Source organism: Peromyscus eremicus, chromosome 5, assembly GCF_949786415.1.
Source record: "Peromyscus eremicus chromosome 5, PerEre_H2_v1, whole genome shotgun sequence".
NCBI classification, from domain to species: Eukaryota; Metazoa; Chordata; class Mammalia; order Rodentia; family Cricetidae; genus Peromyscus; species Peromyscus eremicus.
The window spans coordinates 97640181-97662275 of NC_081420.1; the positions used below are offsets into that span (position 1 = coordinate 97640181).

The window sequence follows — 22095 nt, forward strand, 5'->3', positions numbered from 1 at the left end:
AGTCACAAAAGGAAGAGTCGTCCTTGTGCCCCAAGGATTGTGGTAACAATAGGGTAGATTCTGAGAAATGTCTTGCAGGCTCTGGATACAAGATGTCACAGTGTACCCATTGTCTTATCCTGAAGCAAACATGGAGGAAGTAAAGAAGAATGCGGGCTGATGGGAAAAGAATGAGCTATGAGAACCTTCCTTTCTGGGAGTGTACATAAAGAGCAGGCCCCTGCTACAAAACTGAGGAACAGAAAAAATGCTATAATCAGCCAGTTAGATGCTTTATTCTATGTTGTAAAGCTTGCATTTTAGAAAACAGCCAATGATTCTACACGTAACTTGCTTAAGGTAAAATAATTTCAGACTGTCTAACATATTGTTACCCCATGAGCAGCCAGCCTAGACACAGGCTGTAAAGACAGAAGGTCCTGGGCTTTGCAGACCCTGAGCAATTGGTTACTTTCTGATTTGATCGACGCTGTCTGAAGATGATGTTTCAGATGAGACTGCTTTGTACTTTGCCTTTTCACCCTGGATATTTAATGGGGACGTGAAAAGAAGATCCAGGGCTCTGACGCTTGCCCAGTGACTTGTGTAGTCAATATGCTATATACATAAAGAGTCTCTCTGATGAAGAGAAAGAGCTGCGAACCCTCAGATGTGCATTTGTCCCCTTTCTTCCCCCACTGACTCACACCTCCTCTTTTTTGGGATCTGAACCCCACTGAAGCTGGACTTGGACCATATACATTGCCTATGACCTAGCAATTTCATTTTGGCAGAAGCCCTTAGGAAAACATCTACCTTTGGGTCAGAAGGTATGTAAGGGAAAATTCATGTTGGGATTGTTTCTAGTGAGAAGCTACTGGCTGACTCACCTACATTTAAGTGTGGTTTCAGTGGAAGATGGAAATTTCAATATGGCTAGAAAAGGAACATTACTCAGTAGTGAAAATGAATGAACTAGAAGCTATGACGCAACAATATGGATGAATCCTTAAAAATCCATAAGCTGGGCAAAGAAAGCAAGCTGCCATGGATTACATCTAATTAGGCCATTTAAATCATTTTATTTTTATATGTATGAGTGGTTTCTGTGGACCACATGAGTGCTTGGGGCCTGTGGTGACCAGAAGAGAGCACTAGATTTCTTGGGACTAGAGTTAAGATGATTGTGAGCATGTGGGTGCTAGCACTTGAACCTGGGCCCTCTGGAAGAGCAGCCAACCGCTCTTAACCACTGTGCCATCTCTCTAGGCCAACTGTGCCATTTTTAAAAATAAAGCTTGGGAAAAAGCAAAACGTTTTTGGAACCTCAACTGGGAAAGTAATACTGGCCAAATTCTAGTTTCAGAAGTGTCTGTGATTCATTATGATTGGTCTCTTCATAATTTTGATACCCTCCCCCCGTGTTGTGCGTGTGCGTGTGTGTGTATATGTGTGTGTACATGTGTGCGTGTGTGTGCATGCGTGTGTGCGTGTGTGTCGTGTGTGTGTGTGTGTGTGTGTGTGTGTGTGTGTGTTGTGTGTGTGTGTGAAGAAGAGGACAACCTTGGGTGTCATTCCTCAGGGCATGGGTGTTGGTTTTTGAGGCAGAGTCTCTCATTGGCATGGAATCCATCAAGTAGGCTAAGCTGGCTGCCAGGGAGCCCAGGGATCTGCCCGTCTCCATCTCCCAGAGCAAGGATGACCGAAGTGTGCACCACCATGCCTGCCTTTCTTTTTAAACCTCCCTAGTCCACTTTTTAAAATCTTAGGATTCATATATATTCTTTGAACTGAATTTTAATTGAATAAGAATAAGAAAAATAAGCCACGGCATAAATAATAATAAAACAATGACAACATATTGCGATGTACTGATCTATAACTTACTTAATACACATGTTCTGGGATACACTAACCCCTAGCAGAGTCAATAAACTTATCTCAAATCCCCACACTGGCAGTGACACTTGCTGTCACAACTCCCATGAGAAGCCATGCTCTTCCTCTCCACTCTCAGGTTTCCTTACATGTTATTTCAATCTGCTATTGACGCTCATTCCTGAATTTCACAGGACCCTCACCATCATGAATCACTGTGTGAGATTTATACACATTTGATGGCATTGTGTGTGTGAGTGTGTGTGTGTGTGTGTGTGTGTGTGTGTGGTGTGAGTGTGTATGTGTGTGTGCATGTGTGGTGTGTGTGGTGTGTGTATGGTGTGTGTGTGTGTGTGTGCACATGTGCATGTCCACACTGCACAGTCCAGCTGCAGAGGATGCTGTGCTTGAGTCAGTGGGGGTTTACCCTTACACCTTCTTTATCCCTTCTCCTCACTCCTCCGCTGGGCAGTCCACACATTCTCCTGTTTCCCCGCATAGCCACCTTCCTGTGCTCAGTCTTCTGGGATGAGGGGAGTTTCAGCTTGTGTCTCCAAAGCTTAGCAAGGCATTTTCCAATAAGAACAATTCTCATGCAATCCTGCTGGACAAATATCTCTATTTTGTTATACGCTAAATTGGCATGGACAATTCTGTATTCTGAAAATATTTATTTTCATGATAAGAATTTGGCTTCATAATAGGATAGCTGGCATATAGGGGAAAGAAAAACATACAGAGAAAAATCCCATTCAGACATAAAGAGAAGCCCTAGCTAAAAAAGGGGGGTTAGCACAGCAGCTTCAAGGCCCTGGATCCTAGAAAGGGCTCTTACAAGGCTGACCCTTGGTTGGCATCTGGGAGCCAAAGTTCTGGAAGGTTCTTGCCATTTCCTTGCCTTGTCCCATCTGTGCAAACAGTACAGCTTATGTCAACTCCTTGCTTGCTTTCTGAGGAAATTTTGCTATGTGACAGGCAGAAGCGTCTATGTGACAAGCTTCCAGTAAAAACCTTGGCAGTCTCTAGTGAGTCCCTGCAGCTCTCAGGCTGTCGCTGCAGTTTATTACTGGGGGGGGGGGGGGGCTGTGACGATTAATCTTTACTGTCAACTTGACTGGCTTTAGAATCACCATGGAAACAATCCCGTCTGTGTGTCTGTGAAGGTGTTTTCAGAATGGTTTAATTGAGGAGGTTAGACACAACCTGAATGTGGGCAGCACCACCCCATGGGCAGCACCACCCCATGGGCTGGTGCCCGGGATACAGTAAGAATAGAGGAAGCAAGCTTAGCAACTGGCATGCGTCTCTCTTGATACTTCCTGACTGTGGACACTGGCACCAGCAGCCTCAGCTCCTGCTGCAACGTGGAAGATCAGTGGCTGCTCCGCATCATGATGACTACACTCCTTAAACAAGCCTTCCATCCGTCTGTCCTTCCTCCCTCTCTACCTCCCTTTCTCGCCCCTCCCATCTCACTGATTTTTTTGCCTGGAATTTTGTCACAGAAATGAAAAGAATAACCAAGGCAGGGGACTTAGCGTCCTGTGGGGCTGCCTGGCAGGCATCCTCTCAGGTGTGCCTTGGTTCTGACCTTCTGTCTTGTGCTTCAGCTTTTGATGGTTTCACTTTGTGCCCTTTTGTTGTGATAAATCATAGTTGTGAGACTGACTTATTGCTGAGGCCAAGGAGTCTTCCGGAGGAAGAAGGCACATGTGGCATTTGAACAAGTCTGGCAGCCTCTCAGAAAACAATCAGTTGACAAACCATCCCAGACAACAGAAAGGAAGGGAACGCTCACTTCTTACACCCAAGCTGGTCAGACAAGGCACGAAGAAGGAGGTTTATGGACCAATCACCACTCGCTAACAAAGATGCAAGAATAGTATTAGCTAATACTTATTAGCTAACTGAATCCAGATTATGCACACATATGAGCGGATTTTAAATGTAGATGGCAGGATATAATGCAGTGTTTTCACATTTTCTTTTCTTTTTTATTTACCTAATAGGATCTCAGAATCAACTCTAATATTGGTATATCTATGTAACAAGTCTTTCTTTGTCCCGCCAGCCAGCTCCCAAATCATTGACGCAGAAACTTGTTATTGATTGTGAAAGCTTGGCCTATAGCTGTGCTGCCCCAGGCTTGTTTACCTCGTCTATGTACTGTCCATTCTGCTTTCCTGCTTCCTCCTTGTCTCCTCGTGTCTCCACCCTTCTTCTTCCCAGAGTCCTCTGTTCCTGGAAATCCTGCCTAGCTATTTTATTAGCTTTTTATTAATCTGTTCAGCTTTTTATTAAACCAATCAGAGTGACATATCTTTACACAGTGTAATCAAATATCTTGCAACATCTCTAGAATTGCTACATCTTTTTTAACTGCTATATATTATTCTGCCACACAATTTTAATGCCTTAATATATACAGTTTTAATACCTCAATAGACATTTAGTTCCTGTGTTTTTTTGTTTTTCATTTTGTTTTTTGAGACAGGGTTTCTCTCTGTAGCATTGCGCCTTTCCTGGAACTCACTCTGTAGACCAGGTTGGCCTCGAACTCACAGAGATCCTCCTGCCTCTGCCTCCCAAGTGCTGGGATTAAAGGCGTGTGCACCCACCACCACCACCACCACCACCACCACCACCACCACCTGGCAGCAAGTTCCTGTTTTTTTTTATATTGCCATTACAGTTTATGCAGAAATGAGTCTTATATTTGATTTTGCAAATGTGGGAGGATGTATTTATGATAATTAGATATGAAAAATTTGATCAAAGAGTAATTTTAATAGATATTGCCAATTTTTCTCCACAGAGTTGCATCAGTTCACACTAAAAGCAGTCATATTAAACTCAAATGCTGACAAAGGAAATCTTAAGAAAGAGAGAAGGAGCCGGGCAGTGGTGGCGCACACCTTTAATCCCGGCACTCAGAGTTCGAGGCTAGCCTGATCTACAGAGTGAGATCTAGGACAGACACCAAAACTGCACAGAGAAACTCTGTCTTGAAAAAAACAAAACAAAAAAAAAAAAGAAAAGAAAAAAAGAGAGAAGAAAACGCAGTAATTAGAAAAAGACAGAAAAAACTTAGAAAACTATTACAGAGAAAATACAAGGAAGGAAATAATACCACAAATCTCAATTATATCAATGACAGACAAGATCAAAACAATAAAATTCAACAATTCATGTTTTATGAGAGAGCAACCTAGACCAAGATGAAATAGACTATGATAAATGGCGCGAGGCAAGACAAACAGAAATTGCAATGTTGAGACCACGTGAAGTGGGTTCAAAGCAGAAGCTATTAAAGACGTGAAAGAGACCACTTAAAATGGGCAAAATGTAGTCTGTGAGGAATACTTGATGGGCATAAAATCTTATGTGCCAACATAGAAATGAACATGCATACAACAAACAATTCTTAATTATATATTTTAAAAATTGAGAATGTCATATAAGGTATTTTGATCATATTTCTCTTCTCCCCCCCCCCCACAATTTTGCATTTGCATGTGTGTGGGCTGTGTAATGCATATGTGGGTGATGCTCACTTGTGTGTGAGGCCAGAGGTTGACACTGGTGTCTTCTTCCATCATCTTCCATCTTACCCAGGGAGCCAGGCCTCTCAGTTGAACCCAGAGCTCAGTGATTTGGCTAGTCTTGCTAGGCAGCTCGCTCTGGGGACTCCCCAGTCTCTGCCTGCTGAGTGCTGAGACTGCAGATGGGCTGCCACGCCCACCAGCATTCACATGGGTGCTGGGGGTCTGAACTCTGGTCCTCACACTTGCATGGCAAGTGCCCTGTCCGCTGAACAATCTCCCCAGCAACAACACACACTTTTCTGTATTTATATACAGCTAACGTGGAAGTTCAAACCCTTTCTGTGTACCATTTAGTCTTAGGAAAAGTAAACAAACAAAAGACAGAGAAGATCTGAATGCTGTGATTATCCAGTTAATTTCATAGAGATTCGTGATAATCTGCACTCTGGAGTCTTGAAAACATGATTTTTCTTGTATTCGTTAGTGTTAAAAATCATTTGAGACTCCTAAACACAACAGTGAATGTGCTAAGCAGGAACTGAGAGGCCCACGTCTTCTCTGACTCTCCAGGCAGTGATGCTTGTCAAGCCTGATGACCTGGGTTTGATCTCCTGGATCCATGTGGTGGACAAAGAACACTGACTGTAAAAATTATCCTCTGACCTCCACACGTGCACTGTGCTCCCCATAAATAAATGTATAAAAATTCTAAACGTGTATTAACTTGGATATAAAAAGAAATATATAATTTAGATAACTTAGAAAAGAATGAAAATTGTGATAGCAGCTATGCACATGAATAGTATGTCCAGATTTTAAAAAGATTCATTCACTTTTTATTTTGTGTGGATGAGTGTTTTGCTCACATGTACGTCTATGAATCGTACACATGACTGGTGCCTGTGGACGCCCAAAGAGGGCATCAGGACTCCCTGGAGCTGGACTTATGGACAGATACGAACTGCCATGGGGGTACGGGGACTCGAACCCCAGTCTTCTCCAAGAGCAACAAGTGCTCTTCACCACTGATCCATCTCTCCAGCCTGATTTCTTCATTTTAATTAAATCTGTTATTTTCTGAAAACTCATGAGATGAGGCTAACGGGTATACTCAGGGAATAAACAACCTTACACTCCCACTGATCTTTAAGAAACAAAAGTCAGCTTGTGAAGTGAGAAAAATGAAACATAGATGCAAATTCAAAAGGCCAGTTAAGGTGGGCGGGCAGGGGGAGAACAAAGGGAGTCGGCTTAGCAGATACTAACTGGTGTTTGAAAGCCCCAGCCATGACGATCGGGTAGAGTTAAATGCAGGGACGCACAGGTCAAGGACCACAGGGACTGGTGAGGGGCTTAAGTATGGATGACATGTCAGCGAGAACAGCATTCCTCGTCTCTGGATGGTAAGACTGTGAACGGGGGCTGGAGAGACGGCACAGTGGTCCAAAGCACTTGCTGCTCCTAGAGGACCTGAGCCAGGTGCCTCACAATGACCTGTGACTCCAGTTTGAGGGATCTGACACCCCTCTGTGGCCTCCTTGGGCACTCATACACATACATAAAAATAAAACTTGAAAAAGGATTATGAATAACTATAAATTAATTCCACCCATTTTTATATTATCTAACTTTTTTATAACAATCATGTGTCATCTTCAAGAGGAGAAAAAGTCAACAAAAGTTTTTAAAAACTGCGAGATCACTCTAGTATCATCAGGAGCCATTTCCCCCCTTACTTTGGAAACCAGAGTGACCCTTTGCAGGCTGCGGGTGTTTTCATAAACGCAGAGGAAAAGTTGCTTTGGCATGGCTGGTATGGGGGAAGCCCCAGGGAACTATAGGGAAATTTGATGTACTGGTGGGAAATGCGCCCCCATCCCCCCATTGAAAGAGTATCTCATCATACAGGGTGGCCTTAAATGTAAGGCCACTTTTCCTATGCCTCCAAGATACTGGGATTTGAAAGATGCACCACCACATCTGACTAAAATTAATTATGATTATGGGGAAAATCCTTAGGTTGTATCTAATTGATTCATCATGTGTCCGTGGTATCTGGAAATGGGTAATGTAGGACTTGTTCAATGTTCATTTATTGAAGAGTGTTCCTAAGTCTATCTTTCTGTCTGTCACTCTATCCACCCACCCATCAATACATCTATTGACAGAGGTTCATAGAACCCAGGATGGCCTCAGACTCGCTAAGTAGCCAAGACTGGCGTCCATCAAACCCCTGGTCCTCCTGCTTTGCCCTCTTGAATGCTGGGATTACACATGGGCACCATCATATCTGACTCCAAGTTCTCAGTTTTAACTAAAAAAGTCACACCTGTGGTACTGACAGCAGTGCTCCCCCACCCTGGGTGTGGCTTGTCTGTTGGGTGTGAGTCCTCTCAGTTGTGACTCACCGACAGGGGCAGGATAAGTGGTACTCCAGGGAGCAGGTTCTTTGGTGAGGACCGGTTGCTGTTCAGAACCTTGAACTCAAAGCCAACTTTCCCAATGTTTTTCAGTGTGATTTCTCGTTCCGTGACATGGTCAAACAGCTGGAGAGAGGGTGGGAAGAAGGACTGTTACCTGACTGTGGGATTCTGCTCTCGCCCTGACAAAGGGGATCAGCAAATGTGCCCCACAGACACTCCTTAAGATACTGGTCAATCGATTGACCCACTCCATTATCTACTCCATCTATGACCTGCTGGCGTGCATGAAGGGACTGGTCCTGTGGAATGATGACAGCAGGATCTCCATAACTTGGGGAACAGCAGGAAGTTTCAGTGAGGGTCCAATGATGATGGTGTGCCAGAGGCCTTGAACCAATGACTCATTTCAACATTCTGCAGGTGGGGCTGATTGGACAAAAGGGTAGACTGTGTGACACACCTCAGCTCCCGATGCCACTAGGATGAACGGAAGAGGTGTTGGAAAGACGGAGAAATGAGGTGGGTTTTGTTTTCTTTTTAATTAAGTTTTTGGAGGCATTCTTTTGGGGGGCATGCTGTAGCGGTGAAAGGCAGATGCGGAGGGACTAGGAGGTGAGCGGGACTGGGATGCATGATGTGAAATTCCAAAAAAAATATAAAGAACTATGTTTAAAAAACATACTGGTCAATCCACGTTTGAGCATCATAAAGGGGCTTGTGGAGTAGGAGGACCCCGGGCTCTGTCCATCTGGCTTTTTTCTTATTTCAAGCTCTTGGTTTATTTTGGCTCTGGCTCTGAGGGTACATGTTAACCTTTGTGCTTCGGTTTCTTCACCACAAGAAGTTATATTTGAGAATCTTGAAGTAAGTTTTAGAAAATAAGAGGGTTTGCTTCTAATTCTATCCCATTAAGAACACAAGATTTAAGTTTAGAATATTTTAGAATGAGTTTTCCCATTTATGTAAGGAACCATAGGAATAATATGCCGGTTGAGATTTTTGCTAGCATAATTCACCAGCTCATATGGTAGGCTTAACACCCCAAAACTGAGGCCTACTTTAGGGGTGCCTAGGACAAACAGGGCAATACTGGCTGTCGTAGATAGGATCCTGTACATTTAGGGTGGCCTAACTGTAGAGACGGCTTGAAACTAGTTTATCAGAGGACCCTGGAGGTGAAGAGGAAAAGAAGATTCTGTCTGGATAACCCAGCAGAGAAGACGGCAGTTGGTGCTGGGTGAATCTGAGCATGTGCAGACTTTAATACACACACATATGTGCACACACACACACACACACACACAATCATTTCTACTTGCTGTAGTTATATAATAGGAACCAAATACAGTAAACATTGCCAAGACACTCAGTCTCTGAGTACTTAACCCATGATCTAAGCGGGAAGAAGTATACAGAGATTAAGCTGACTGAGACTCCTACCCAAGTTAGAAAGTGTATTGCAGCTGAGATGAAATCTAAGTGCCCAGTGAAGGTAAGGAAATGGTAAGGTTTTTGAACGGAGCTGAGCTGTGACTGACAGGATGGACAGGTATGGAGGTGGCAGAGTGGAACATGAGAGGAATAGTGTGTGAGAAATGTGGAGGCAGAAAAGACCAGGGTGCACTAGCAGCAGTGGGTAGGTAAGCCAGGATGGACACAACTAAATGGATGGTTTATAAGTGGGAGATTATGGTCAACTCAATATCTGTGCAGAGAGCATCAGTTAAGAGAAGGGCTTAACAGCTTGGTGTGGTGGCATGCCTTTAATTCCAGCAATCATGCAGCAGAGGCAGAAGATCTCTGAGTTTGAGGCCAGCCTGGTCTACATAATGAGTTCTAGGGTTACAGAGAAAGACCCTGTCTCAAAACCCAAAACAAAACTAAAAAACAAGGGTTCCCACAGAGTCCCCAAATATTATAGACTATTGGCAATGTTCTAGGTTACCCTCCAGAACCTGACAGTAAGACCCTATTGGGAAAGGTATCACACACTCATAGAACATGCAGGTACCTAGCTGGTACTCTACTGGGAACTTCATCCCTGCTGCGGCTTTCACAGTGCTGGAAGGTGCTATGAGAGCTATCAGAGGAGAAAAGTCACCATCAGCCTCACCTAGCTGTGAATCCTGTGAACCACAGCAATGGCCTGCCTGGCAAGGTATGGCCACCGGTATAATAGTGACAGAAATGTTATGGGAGTGACTGGATGTGAGGCCCACTCCATGAGATGGAGCCTATACCTGCCACTGTCAATGAGGCCAAGAGCACATGGCTAGACAGGGAAAACCTACTACTTTATTATCCTGCTAAATGGACACAGACAGGGAAAATCTACTACTTTATTATCCTGCTAAATGGACACACTATTAAATGCCTTCTAATAATATTATATCCACTGGTTAGTCTGTCTCTTGACCCTCATGAGAGAAGCTTCTTTTTGTAGTAGATGGCATTAACACAGAGACCTACAACTGGTCAACATATAGAGAACAAGAGACATCGGAGTGCTCAGGTCTAAACGAAACGTCTACATCTCAGCCCAGGGATCTATGTGGAAGAGGGCCAGAAGGGTTCTAAGAGCCAGATGTGGTGGGTAACTTCAAGGAAACAGTGTTTTCCAGATAGAATAGGGCAGACACTCACATGCATGGAGGAGGGGAGAGGGTGGGCACAAAGCCCCAGTCCTAGCTGAGGAGCTAGTGGGATGTTTGCTGCTGGGAGAGTGACAGTTTTCTTTAATGGTGTGATACCCTGGTACACTGATCGCACTCCGGGGCAGACCCTGCACTCAGGAATAGTCAGCCAATACAAACAGGACTTAATGAGGAGGGAGCAGGAAAGCAAGAGTAAGATGGAACAAGGTGGGTAGGGAGGTTGGGGAGGATCCAAGAGGAGTAGGCCAGGGATAAATATGATCAAAATGTACTGTATAAAATTCTCTAAGAATAAACCCATTATTAAAAAAGACTCTGGGATGGAAAAAAAAAAAGGCTTAGGGCGTCCTCAGTAAGTGGCTTGACGGGTGACAGAGAAGGGAACTCATTACTGTGACCGGGGCAAAGCACTAACTGGTGACATAGGCATAGCTGTCCCTCCCCATGGTCTAGATGAGAGGTGCTGTACCTTGGAGGGATGGCGATGCTCCTAAGGAAACAGTAGGAATCCAGACAGGATAAAAACCTGCTCTTTTCTCAATAATGTGCAGCTGGGGTGAACGCCCAGGGACTGATGGGATGAAGATACACTTTCTGATGTCTACAGGGTTAGTAGTGACGCAATCCCTCGCTTGTGATGTGTCTGTAGACTAGCGGCATTGACGTCACATGGCAGGGAGCTTGTTTTTGAAAAGCGAAACCCCAGGCCAAAGGCTGTGCCCACTGAATCAGACCCTGAGTTCTTTATGTACTATGGTGTGGGCAGACTGCTGTAATATTTAGGCACGGCAGCCAGGTGTCCTCCTGCGTGCATGTAATCCTAGCACTTGGGAGGGGGAGTTGGGAGGATCAGGAATGTGAGGTCATCCCTTGGCTGCACAGAGAGTTTGAGGTAAGCCTGGCTGCATGAGACTCTCTCTAAAAATCAAAACCAAAAACATCAAAACAAAAATTTAGGTATGGCTTGATGAAGTCCTGCAATGTGATTAGAGTGATTCGGAGTGGGACTCCGGTGGGTAACTTGGAAATACTGGGTGCTGCAAGTATGTCAGGTGTGTGGGAGAGGGCAGCAAAAAAGCCCTAGAGATTGTAAAGGGAGGGGTGTGAAAAAATAGTGTTAACAAGAGAAAGAGAAGGGTCATGGCAGCCTCTGGACTGGAAGACGAGCATCTTCCGACGCTTAACTTGAGACTGTGAGAAAAGCAAAGGAAAAGGATTGCAAACAGGTGAGGAGGGGACCAGGGTAGGGAAGCTGATCATGGATGAAGGGCATGAGTGATGAGTGATGGATCAAGAGAGATTCAAGGGTAAGGACTACAATCCATGTTTAAGGCAAACCCAGAAAAACGCCACCTGACGTCTGCAGTACCTGTAATCCATAGTTAATGTCCTTAGTGTCAAAGGAGTAGCTGACCAGGGAAGCCTCTCCCTTCAGTATTATCTCATAGGTGGGCCCTCCTTCCACTTCACACAGAGCTTTGGCCCGTGCAATGATGTCACAGTGTCCATAGAAGGTAAACGATATCTGATGGGTGCTGTATGGCCGCAGAACTCCATAGAGGGGCAGAATGTCAAACACCTGCAGAGAAAGTCATCCCACATGGGAAGAGCTGTCACGATGATGGGTCTGCAGCAGGGGAGTTAAATTTTGTCAGTGGACAGACTTATTCCTGACTTCTAATTTGACTCTTGGACATGTATGAAGGTAACAGTGGAAACACTCTGGGTAGATGCTAGTTTTTAAATCCAGAGCAGATGCTTGGAAGCATCAGTGCTGGGTAATTAAGGACCTTGGGATATCACTTACTTCTTCTATTCCAATGGAAAGCATTTCCTCCTGTTCAAAGATCCACAGGGATTCTGGGTAGTCCACCTGGCTCTGGCTTCTTTCTGTTCCTGCGGAGCTGTATTTTATTGCCTAGAAATGAAAGAGGGAGGAAAAGCTAGCAAGCATGTGCAACTCATCAATGCATACCTCTCCATCCCTTTGAGAAAGAGGAAACACAGCAAATACGATGAAAAGAACGGGACATGTGGGGGGTGGAGAGTTGGTTCAGTGGCTAAGAGCAGGTACTGCTATTACAGAGGACCTCAGTTTCGGATCCCAGCACCCATGTTGAGTGGCTCAGAGGCACCTGTAATTCCCGTTCAAGAGATCTGGCTCTCTCTTCTGACCACCACAGGCACTGCACTCATGTGCATATATCCTCCCCAACACAAGTTTATGTAACTGAAAGTATCTTCTAAACAACTGGACATTTTTTTCCTATGACAATAATTGGACAATGCCCAAAATGTACATATATGGATATGTACAACCGAGTTATTTTAACAGGGGAGCTCTGAAAGCAAGCTGTCTGCCCACCAGAGATAGCTCGCTTTAAATAAAGTGTGCGTGGTACCTCTCTATTCATGGAGGATGACCCAATATGTATTTGTGGACCAGGAATGATACATACAACATGTTCTTGAGAGAAAAGGTGGTTTCATTCATGTGAAATTGCAGAGGGCTCATGTGAGTCACACTCTGAAGGCATGAGTGGGTGTAAACTCATTCTGAGGTTTGCATATGCAAAACAGTATCTGGGAGACTGCTAAGCATCTCAGTAGTATTTTTCTTTTGAATGAAGGGATTCAAAGGAGTTTTGCTTTGATTTTTCTGTACTGCATGAATTTTTGATGACAAGCATCTCTGAGGATGGAAATGGATGAACATTCAGAAGACAAGTGTGTGAAATTAAAAAGTAGGGAAAGATTTAAGGAAGGAAATTACAATCAATTAATAGGTTATAGTACACATGTATGAATGTGTCTCTGTCCTGTGTATATATGTCTATCTATCTATATCTCACATGATGGAATAGTCTTCAAGAGCATTATTTAGAATATTAAAAGTAGTTGATACATATTCATGATACAAATAAAAAATATTTGAAAAGTTATATAGCTAAAAAAATAATACTTCCACCAAAATTCCTTACTCTTCCGTTGTCTCTTAGGTAACCACTGTTTGGGTTTTGATAGGGTCTACCTGATTATTTTCTTCTTTTGACTAATTTTTAAAAATTTATTTAAAAATATTTTTAGGTATTTATGCATGCATTTGAGAATGGGTAAGTGCACAAGTGGAGATGTCCATGGAGGCCAGAGACGATGCTATGGAGCTGGAGTTACAGGTGGTTGTGAACCTCCTGATGTGGGTGCCGGGAATGTTCTCTGGAAGAGCACTAAGTGCTCTTAACTGCTGAGTCACCTCTTCAGTCTTTATTTGACTAATACTTACGGACGACATACTATGAAGCAGTTCTAGGTTCTGGGGATAAAATGGTAAACAGAACAGGAAAAAGAAAACCCCTGCACTCACGATGCTTGTAATTCTTAGATATTCTACGCATAAGCAAATATATCTATGTCACCATTTAAGAAACATAGAGACTGCCAAGTCTCCCCGCTAGACTGCCTCACACATGCATCCCCCACTAAAGAGGCAAAGGACAATGGTTCTCACCAACAGAGACAATGTAAAAAATGTTTACAACTATGCAAAGCATACTTAGTGCTCAGTAAGTGCTAGTTGTTGGGGCTGGAGAGATGGCTCAGTGGGTAAAAGCAATGCCTGCTCTTGCAGGGATCTGGATTCTATTCCCAGTACCCTCCTGACAGCACATAACCATCTATTCAGTTCCAGAGGGTCTGATGCCCTCTACTGGCCTCTGTGGGCACTGCATACACGTAGTGCACATACACACATGCAGGCAAAAAAATCACATATATAGAAAAATTTAAAAAGTAACTATTAGTTTTTGTTTTTATATACTTTTGTCTTGGCTTAAATGATAGCACACTATGTGCCCATTTTCTCCTATTACTTTATTATTTGATACTTTAGAGTTTATACCAAACTAGTGGAGAACCTTTTGGGTTTTTAGAATAGAATTCCATTCCATAGCACTGCCTTGTGTAGATGCAATTTAGTTTATTCAGTTAATCTCCTGTTGGAAGAATTGTTGTTTCCAAAATGTTCTTGTTCTTTTAAACAAAGCTGTGAAGTACAAGGCTAGTTATATCTTCATATAAACACAGGGGCATTTCTGGAGAATAATTGAGAAGAAGAAGTATGCATTTTAAACATTGATACACCTTCCAAGTTACACATCATAGAGGTTATATCAATGTGCACCCCTGCCTGTACATATGAACATCTTTGCTCATGTGTATTCTTTGCCATGACTGTGTCTTAGCATGGACATATAGTAACTCATTTTGCATTTTTTTCAATTTTCTTTTTTGCTATTTCTAAGGTGTAATTAAAAAAAATGTTTCTGGTGGAGAACTTTGTGGCTCCAATGGTTTCCTTAGTCTATCATTCTAGAGGAAGTATTTAAGTGAGTGTATTCTATATATGGGTGGGTGGGATATGGGCATATGTGTGTATGGGAGTGTGTATGTATGTGTCTATGTTTATTGTGTTCATATGTGAGCTCAGGTGCCTGTGCACATGTGTGTATATGTATGTGGAGGCTAGGTGTCAATGTTTACAGCTTGATCACTCTCCACCTTATTTTTTTTTTTTTTGAGAGAGTCTCTTACTGAATCTGGAATTCACCAATTCAGCCGGACTGTAGGCTTCTACCTGTCTCCACAGCCATCCCACCAGTGCTGGGATTACACAGAGACCGGCTTTTCCGTGGGTGCTGGAGATCTGAACTCAGCACTCAGGCTTGCACAGCAGGCACTTTACCCTCTGAGCCATTTCCCTGGCCCACAGCCTTAGACTTGCCTCTGCGTATACTACACTACTCCTGAGGAATACTTCTCCATTAGCAGCTTCTTGGCGGGGAGAGGGAAGGGCATGTGACCAGCCAGCCTTAGAGATCCCAATTTTTCACTTTCAGAAATTGTGTCTCAAGGTACCCTGGTGCTCACTCTGGGGAGAGGGGACCTGGACAAAGCCCTCCAGCCTCATGCCAGCCCCATCCCAGTGTTACACTTGGCACTCTGATCCTTGCTCTTCTCTGCTTTGGGAAGGACTTTTTAGTTGCTAATCCTGCCCAGGAGCAAAGGAATCATACTTCTGAGATCATGGTGGATGCTGTGGGCTTTTTGATTTCTCTTTCTTCAGGTCCAGCTTCATCATCCATAAGGATAGTCCTGGGGAGTTTAAGGAGATGAGAGGATCACTCACTTGATAACCATCACCATCAGTCCAGCTGTATCCCCCACTTTCCTCTTCCTCTCTGCCATAGCCCAGAATAAGTACAGAGTACCGCTCAAGAGACACTTTCTCTAAGAGATCAGATAGCAGTGCTCAGATGTCCTCTGCCTTCAAATGTGTAGAGTGGGCCTTTACACTGCTCAGTTTCCCAGAGGCCGCCCTTTCCTGGGGCATCAAGTTCATGTCCTATTTAAAAGGCATCCTGGAAAGCATGGGCAATTCTTCAGACAGTTTGGATAAGTCCTCAATGTTCAAGTTCGTAAGTTTTTATTTTGTTTTTGAGACTGTCACTATGTAGCCCAGGCTGGCCTCAAACTCATAATCCCCCTGCCTCAGGCTCCCGAGTACTGGCATGACAGGCCTGTGCCACCATACCTAACTGAATTTCACAATTACTTAGAGAATTTTGTTGTGAGAACACAGTGTTGGATAGATAAACAATGATGTTATTTTCTGCATTCCACCCAGAGTCCCATCTTGTCTGCCGAGCTTTGCTCTATGGAGAGGCAATGGGAAGGAAGGACTCAGTCCCCTAAAGTTAAGAACTCTGTACCCCACCTGAGAGCAGAGAGCCAGTGGTGAGCCTAACATAAAATCCACTCATCTAACTGTTGACTAGTGTATGGCTGAGTGGACAAGTGAGGGATGGGTGTTGAGAATGTAAATTCAGTGAGAGGAAAGAATGTTAAGGACAAGCCCACACTGGTTTTGCCTACTTACTTAATAGAATCACTGAAGTCCACCTCAGTGGACTCTACCATCCCCGGGGCTGCTGGCGAGCTGGTGGTAACTGAGGTTGCTGGGATGGACTCCATCTGGGACATCAGAGCACTGTAGGGCTTGATACAGGGTGCGAACCTACAAAGGCAAGGAGGCATCAGAAACTGCAAATTGTTGGCCACAGGCTCTCATTGTCATCCTATACTGGAAAGATCTAGAAGAACGGCCTTGAGTCCTCTCTTGTACTTGTCTTCTTCAAATCTCAACAGTCACTCCTAAAATTTTTGGGGACCACCCATCTCAGCCTGGATCCAGGATTTCCCCTCTGAGCACACACAGACTCCTGGGATCCCCCTCTCCCATGTTTTCCTTCTCGAGCTCCCCCAGGACTTGTTCCTAACAGGGTGCCATATACAGTGCATTGCCTGAACTGCGTGGCCAGGCCTAGACAGGAATGATGAGGATCTGCTCCCAGACAACTAGAAAGCAGAGCTGGGACTAGGGTGGTGCATGTGAGGCACTTCCTGTTGGGATCCTGAAAAAAAAAATGACCCCATCCCTTACAAGGCAGAGTCCTCAGCACCTTGCTTAACACATCCCGGTGCTGGCCCTATTGTTGAGCTTTGCTGCCACTCAAGTCCTGAGTAAAGGGATTCTGGGGAAATTAGGTGGCTGCACTTGCTGGTATTGAAGCCCATGTGTTCAGGTTTCACTCATTGGATTAGAAAGGTCTTTGTATGAGACCAAGGCCAAGGCCAAGGCCAAGGCTCACTCCCATTCCTCCTTTTTCTAGGCACACAAGACTTTGTTCTGGCCTGTTCCTCTTCCTCCCCTCTCTCTTACTATAAGTTCCAACCCGGTTCACTTATTTAATCCTCCCAGCCCCATCTGAACTCAGGCTCAGCAGAAGGTCCTGGTGGTATGTCCTATATTCCCTTTGTGTGGAATGTCGTTCTGTATGCTGTGAATGTGTGTTGCTCTGATTGGTTGATAAATAAAATGCTGATTGGCCAGTAGCCAGGCAGGAAGTATAGGCAGGATAAGCAGACAAGGAGAATGCTGGGAAGAGGAAGGCTGAGTCAGGAGTCACCATCCAGACACAGAGGAAGCAAGATGACAAGGCAGAACTGAGGAAAGGTACCAAGCCATGTGGCTAAACATAGATAAGAATTATGGGTTAAGTGTAACAGCTAGTCAGTAATAAGCCTGAGCTAATGGCTGATCAGTTATAGTTAATATAAGCCTCTATGTGTTTACTTGGGGGATGCGAATGGGAGAGATTTGTTCTGACTGTCGGCCGGCCAGGACACAGGAAAACTTCTAGCTACACCTTTGTAGAAGGAAAGCCTCCCCAGCTCATCACAGCTCACTTTCCACTGAGGCCTGGACTGTGGTTTCCTAAACTGCAGGCACCCCATTATGACCTTTGATTTCTGCCTCTCCAGTATTACCTACTAAAGCAACTTTATTGAGGTGCAGTTTACTTACAAAGCAAACTCATCAGCATATTGTTTGACAAAATTTTACAGATACACAGACCCAAGAACCTACCGCCACATGTATAGATAGTTTATCATCCCCTCAGAGGTTACATAGCATCCTCGTAGATTTGAGCTTTATGGCACAGTAGGTAAGTTATGCCCACAGTTTCATAGAAATGGAGTCTATACTTACTGCTGCCTGACTTCTTTGGTTCAATAAAAACGTTCTGAGATTAGTGTTGTTATGTGGAACAGTATTGTTTTTAAAAATGGAGTAGTACTCCATAGTATGGTTACTTATCTATCTTCTTGTTGATGGACACCCAAGCTGTTTCTAGCTTTTGGTGCTGCTAATAAAGTTGCTATGAGCATTTGTGTGTGAGTCTTTATGTGGACACATGTTTATTCTCTGTTTTGATTTGGATCTGGTATGCTCCCCCAAAGGTTCATGTGTTAAAGCTTGGTCTGTAGCTCGGTGCTACTCATAGGTGGTGGAAGTTTTGGGAGGCAAGGCCTAGAGGGCCTTTGGGTCACTGAGGATGTACCATTAAAGGGGATAGTAGAAGGTTGCTCTCTTCTTCCTCTCTTTGCCCCATGGCTCATGATGAGGTGAATGGTTTTAGTCCGCCTTATATCCCCACCATGATGCACTGCTTTGTCACAGGCCCAAAAGAAACAAGACAAACCAACTATGGACTGATGCCTCTAAAACTGTGAGCCAAAACAAACCCTTTCTTTTATACGATGATTGTGCTCAGGTGTTTGTCATAGTAATGGGAAACTGACTAACTCATTCTTTTTGGATACGTTCCTTTGTAGGAAACTGCTGGATTACATGGTCTCTGCATATTTAACATTAAAGGAAACTGCCAGTCACACTTGGTGTACAGATTAGTTTAAGCCATTCAATGCTTACCTGGTGGCAGCATACTACATATACACTAGTAGGCTTATATTAAGGGAATGTTTTATGTGATTACTACAAATAGAATCCTAGTTTTAATTCATTTCAAAAATCAACAGGAGAATAAAAAAAAGTGTTATTTATTTGCCTAGTGAAGGCTCTGAGCAGAGCATTGCCTGCTGTTTGTAGGAAGCAAGATCAGTTTACCTTCCCGTGTGGAAACCCGGGGCTGGCACCATCTGTAACTGGGCTCATTACAGAGCCACGAGCATTTGGAGGGCAGGGTCTTCTCTGCCCTGCAGCACAAACTCTATCACACAGAGGCTGAGCTCAATGGACATTCGATTGGCAGGCAGGGTAGGTGGTTAGATGAGAACAGGAGAGCGGTGTGCTGCACTCACACCCCCAGCTAGGATGCTCTTAGCTTTCCAGAGCTCTTACTGGCCTTGTTCTAGATCAGATGTCTTTAGCTGACTTTGATTTCTTGGCAGAGATTCTTGGTTGGGTGGGTACAAAAAAAAAATCTGAGAAACTTGATACAATAAAGATGCTTGGCCCCATCCTTGGGCAGATTCAGGTCTAGGGTAAGGCCCAGGAGTTAGTTTTAAGTTGTCCCAGGTGCTTCCAGTGATGAGCAGCCACCATGGGTGGGAAGTCACTGTGATAGCTCAGGATAGAGCTGATAATTAATGTGGGGTTAACACTGTAGCCTTGCCAGCTAGGGACAGTGAAAACCAGCAGAGGACCATCCTAAGCACTTATTAAATCACCCCAGGTCAGCAGAGATGCCTGGGGGGACCCTCCGCTGGGTCACCATGCATAGAATAGCACTCTCTCATTCATCATTGGCACTCCCCTGCCCAGGATGTCTTCCAGATTGAAAAGGGAGCATGTGGGGATGTCTGTCAAGGAAAAATACAAAGCCGTGGAGTGTCTGCACACCCGGGGAAAAACAACACCTCAACTGGAAAGTGAGAGGTCTCTTTGGAAACAAACAAGAGTTTAATGCAATGAGACCTTGAGCAGAATGGAGGCCTTAACTTATTAAAACCTGCCTCCCTCCTCATTCAAACTCAACATTGGTCTAACTTTTCCCCCCAAAAAAGATCTTTTCCCCTTCAGGTACAGATGATTGCTTTCCTGTTATGCTGGCTCTCACAGGATTAGATTCCATTATTTTTAAAAGAGAGTGTGCAGCAATCAAGGAAAATCAATATTGCTCCAATTCTAGAAGAAAAGCTGGAGACGCCAGGAGAAGCCACTCCCTTGGGCCACGACAGCATCCTCTGAGTGTCAAACACAGGCTGATGAGCAGCCCCGAGCCTAGCTCAGGAGGCTCGTGGGTAAGGATCAATATAAACCTTTGTGCTACACAGTAAGAAAAGTCCACCATGCTCAACCCACCCTTCCACCGCTGCCAGCAAGCTGCACCACGACAAAACAAAAGCCTAAGAACAAGCTCATGCTTCAGCTGCACGGTGGAGTTCTCCCTATGTGTAGATGGGAGGCGAAGGTCAGACATACACTCAGGTCTGGGCAGTGAGATCCAGGCGGAGGGCAGAAAAGGTGGTCGGGACAGGGAGCTTTGCAATACACACAGTGACTGCTGGTTTGTTTATTCATTACATTTGGGTTCTGGAAGTGCCCCTTACTGAGGGTCAGAACAGCCTCCGGCCTTATGTAAAGGCCTGCAGATGGGCTTCCTCTGGTTGGAAAAAGAGAACCAGCACATGTTATTTTCCAAATTGATGATACAGGTGTGGATGGCCCATGTCTAGATCCCCCTGCTTAAGAGGATGTGCTCACTGCCTGGGGCTGTGGGTGCTGTGAGCACCATTCTCTAGAACCTTGCTCTGATCGGATAGAAAAGGCCTAACAACACCAAGAATTTCTCAGGAAGTTATGTCTTCCTGGAGGAAGGGCTCTCAGGCAGGTGAAGGACTGGTTGATGGGTGTGGTACTCTAAGACCCCAGCCTCCTCATCTGTGAATGGGACAAACTCTGGTGATCAACCCACTCTGCAGAGCTCCCTGTGGGATTGGCTGAGGTTGGAGTACTTTTTAAACCACATCTCCCATCTCCCCTCCATTTTCCCTAGCTTCCCTCACTCCTGTACAGTTTCTCCTGAGGCTTTTTCCTCAATATATTACTTGTGGAACCACCATCCCAGCCTCTGCCTGGAAGGAACTCACCACACTGGTGCACAATTACAGAGAGGAGAGACCCTGGGCTTCCAGAAACCCCAAGGCCAGTGAGTCAGAAGTAGACATCTGAAGTGCACAGTGCTCTGACAGAGCTCTTCATGGCCAAACTTCCTACTCTTTTCCTACTGCCCTGAGCCTTCCCATTCTCTGCTCTCCTCACCTGCCCAGTTCTTGGTGAAATGCTCTAAGTACCAAGAAAGTCCTTTCTCATTGTCAGCCTATGGAATATGCTCTCCCTCTGCACTCTACACCTTTATTCAGTTCATATCTACGTAGTGTTTAAGTCTTAGCATCACTGTTTTCATTGGGGGCATATTCCCTGACCCCAAGGCCAAGTTATGGGGTCATGTTCATGCTTCCATAGACGGCACATTATAATCCACTCAGCAGCCAGGCCTGTCTCCACCACCACTGTCCCTAGCACATGATGCTGTATCAAGTTTCAAGATGATTCTCAGTCAACATTTACTGAATAAGAAATCCTATTTAAAAGTCCTATAAGGCTGAGGAGATGGCTCAGCAGTTAGAGAGCTTGCTGTGCAAGCATGAGGACCAGAAGTCACGTTCCCCAGAACCCATGTGAATGCTGGATGGGTGTGGAGGCCTGACTGTAATGCCAGTGCTCAGAAGGCAGAAACAGGGGGGCCCTGGAGCAAGCTGGCTGCTTAGGCTAGCTGAACCAGTGAGCTATAGGTTCAGTTGAGAGACCCTTCCTGAATAAATGTGGAGAGGGATTAGGGAAGATTCCTGATGTCAACTTTGGGTCTTCACATGCCTGTGAATACACATGGACCTACATACTTATGGGCACACTCACACATACCACATTCACATATATGTGAGAGGGGAAATGACTTGTTAATTTCCTGCATTCAAAAGGGTTACAGAGATCCTGTTTGGGGCCTGGGGAGATAGTTCAGTGGGTAAAATGTTTCTGCGCAAGTCTAAGGACCTGAGTTCTGATCCCCACCCCCACTCACATACAAGCTGGTCGTGACGGTACACTCTTGTAACCCTTGTGCTGGAGGGCTGCAAGGAGACAGATGGAGTTCCGGGGCCTGCCAACCAGGCTAGCTGAGATGACAAGCTCTG

The 22095-nt window shown here is 44.7% G+C and overlaps 1 protein-coding gene across 1 annotated transcript in view; it reads right to left on the minus strand.

Moving 5' to 3' along the window:
- The window catches only part of Hydin (HYDIN axonemal central pair apparatus protein), a 362311-nt gene that overhangs the window by 121433 nt on the left and 218783 nt on the right, over positions 1-22095 (minus strand). Inside the window, exons 24-28 of the mRNA XM_059264008.1 lie at positions 16415-16552; positions 15552-15630; positions 12287-12397; positions 11849-12058; positions 7811-7948 (exon numbers count right to left, since the gene is read on the minus strand). Of these exons, the coding sequence (XP_059119991.1) occupies positions 7811-7948; positions 11849-12058; positions 12287-12397; positions 15552-15630; positions 16415-16552 (676 nt within the window). The remainder of the gene's footprint in view (positions 1-7810; positions 7949-11848; positions 12059-12286; positions 12398-15551; positions 15631-16414; positions 16553-22095) is intronic.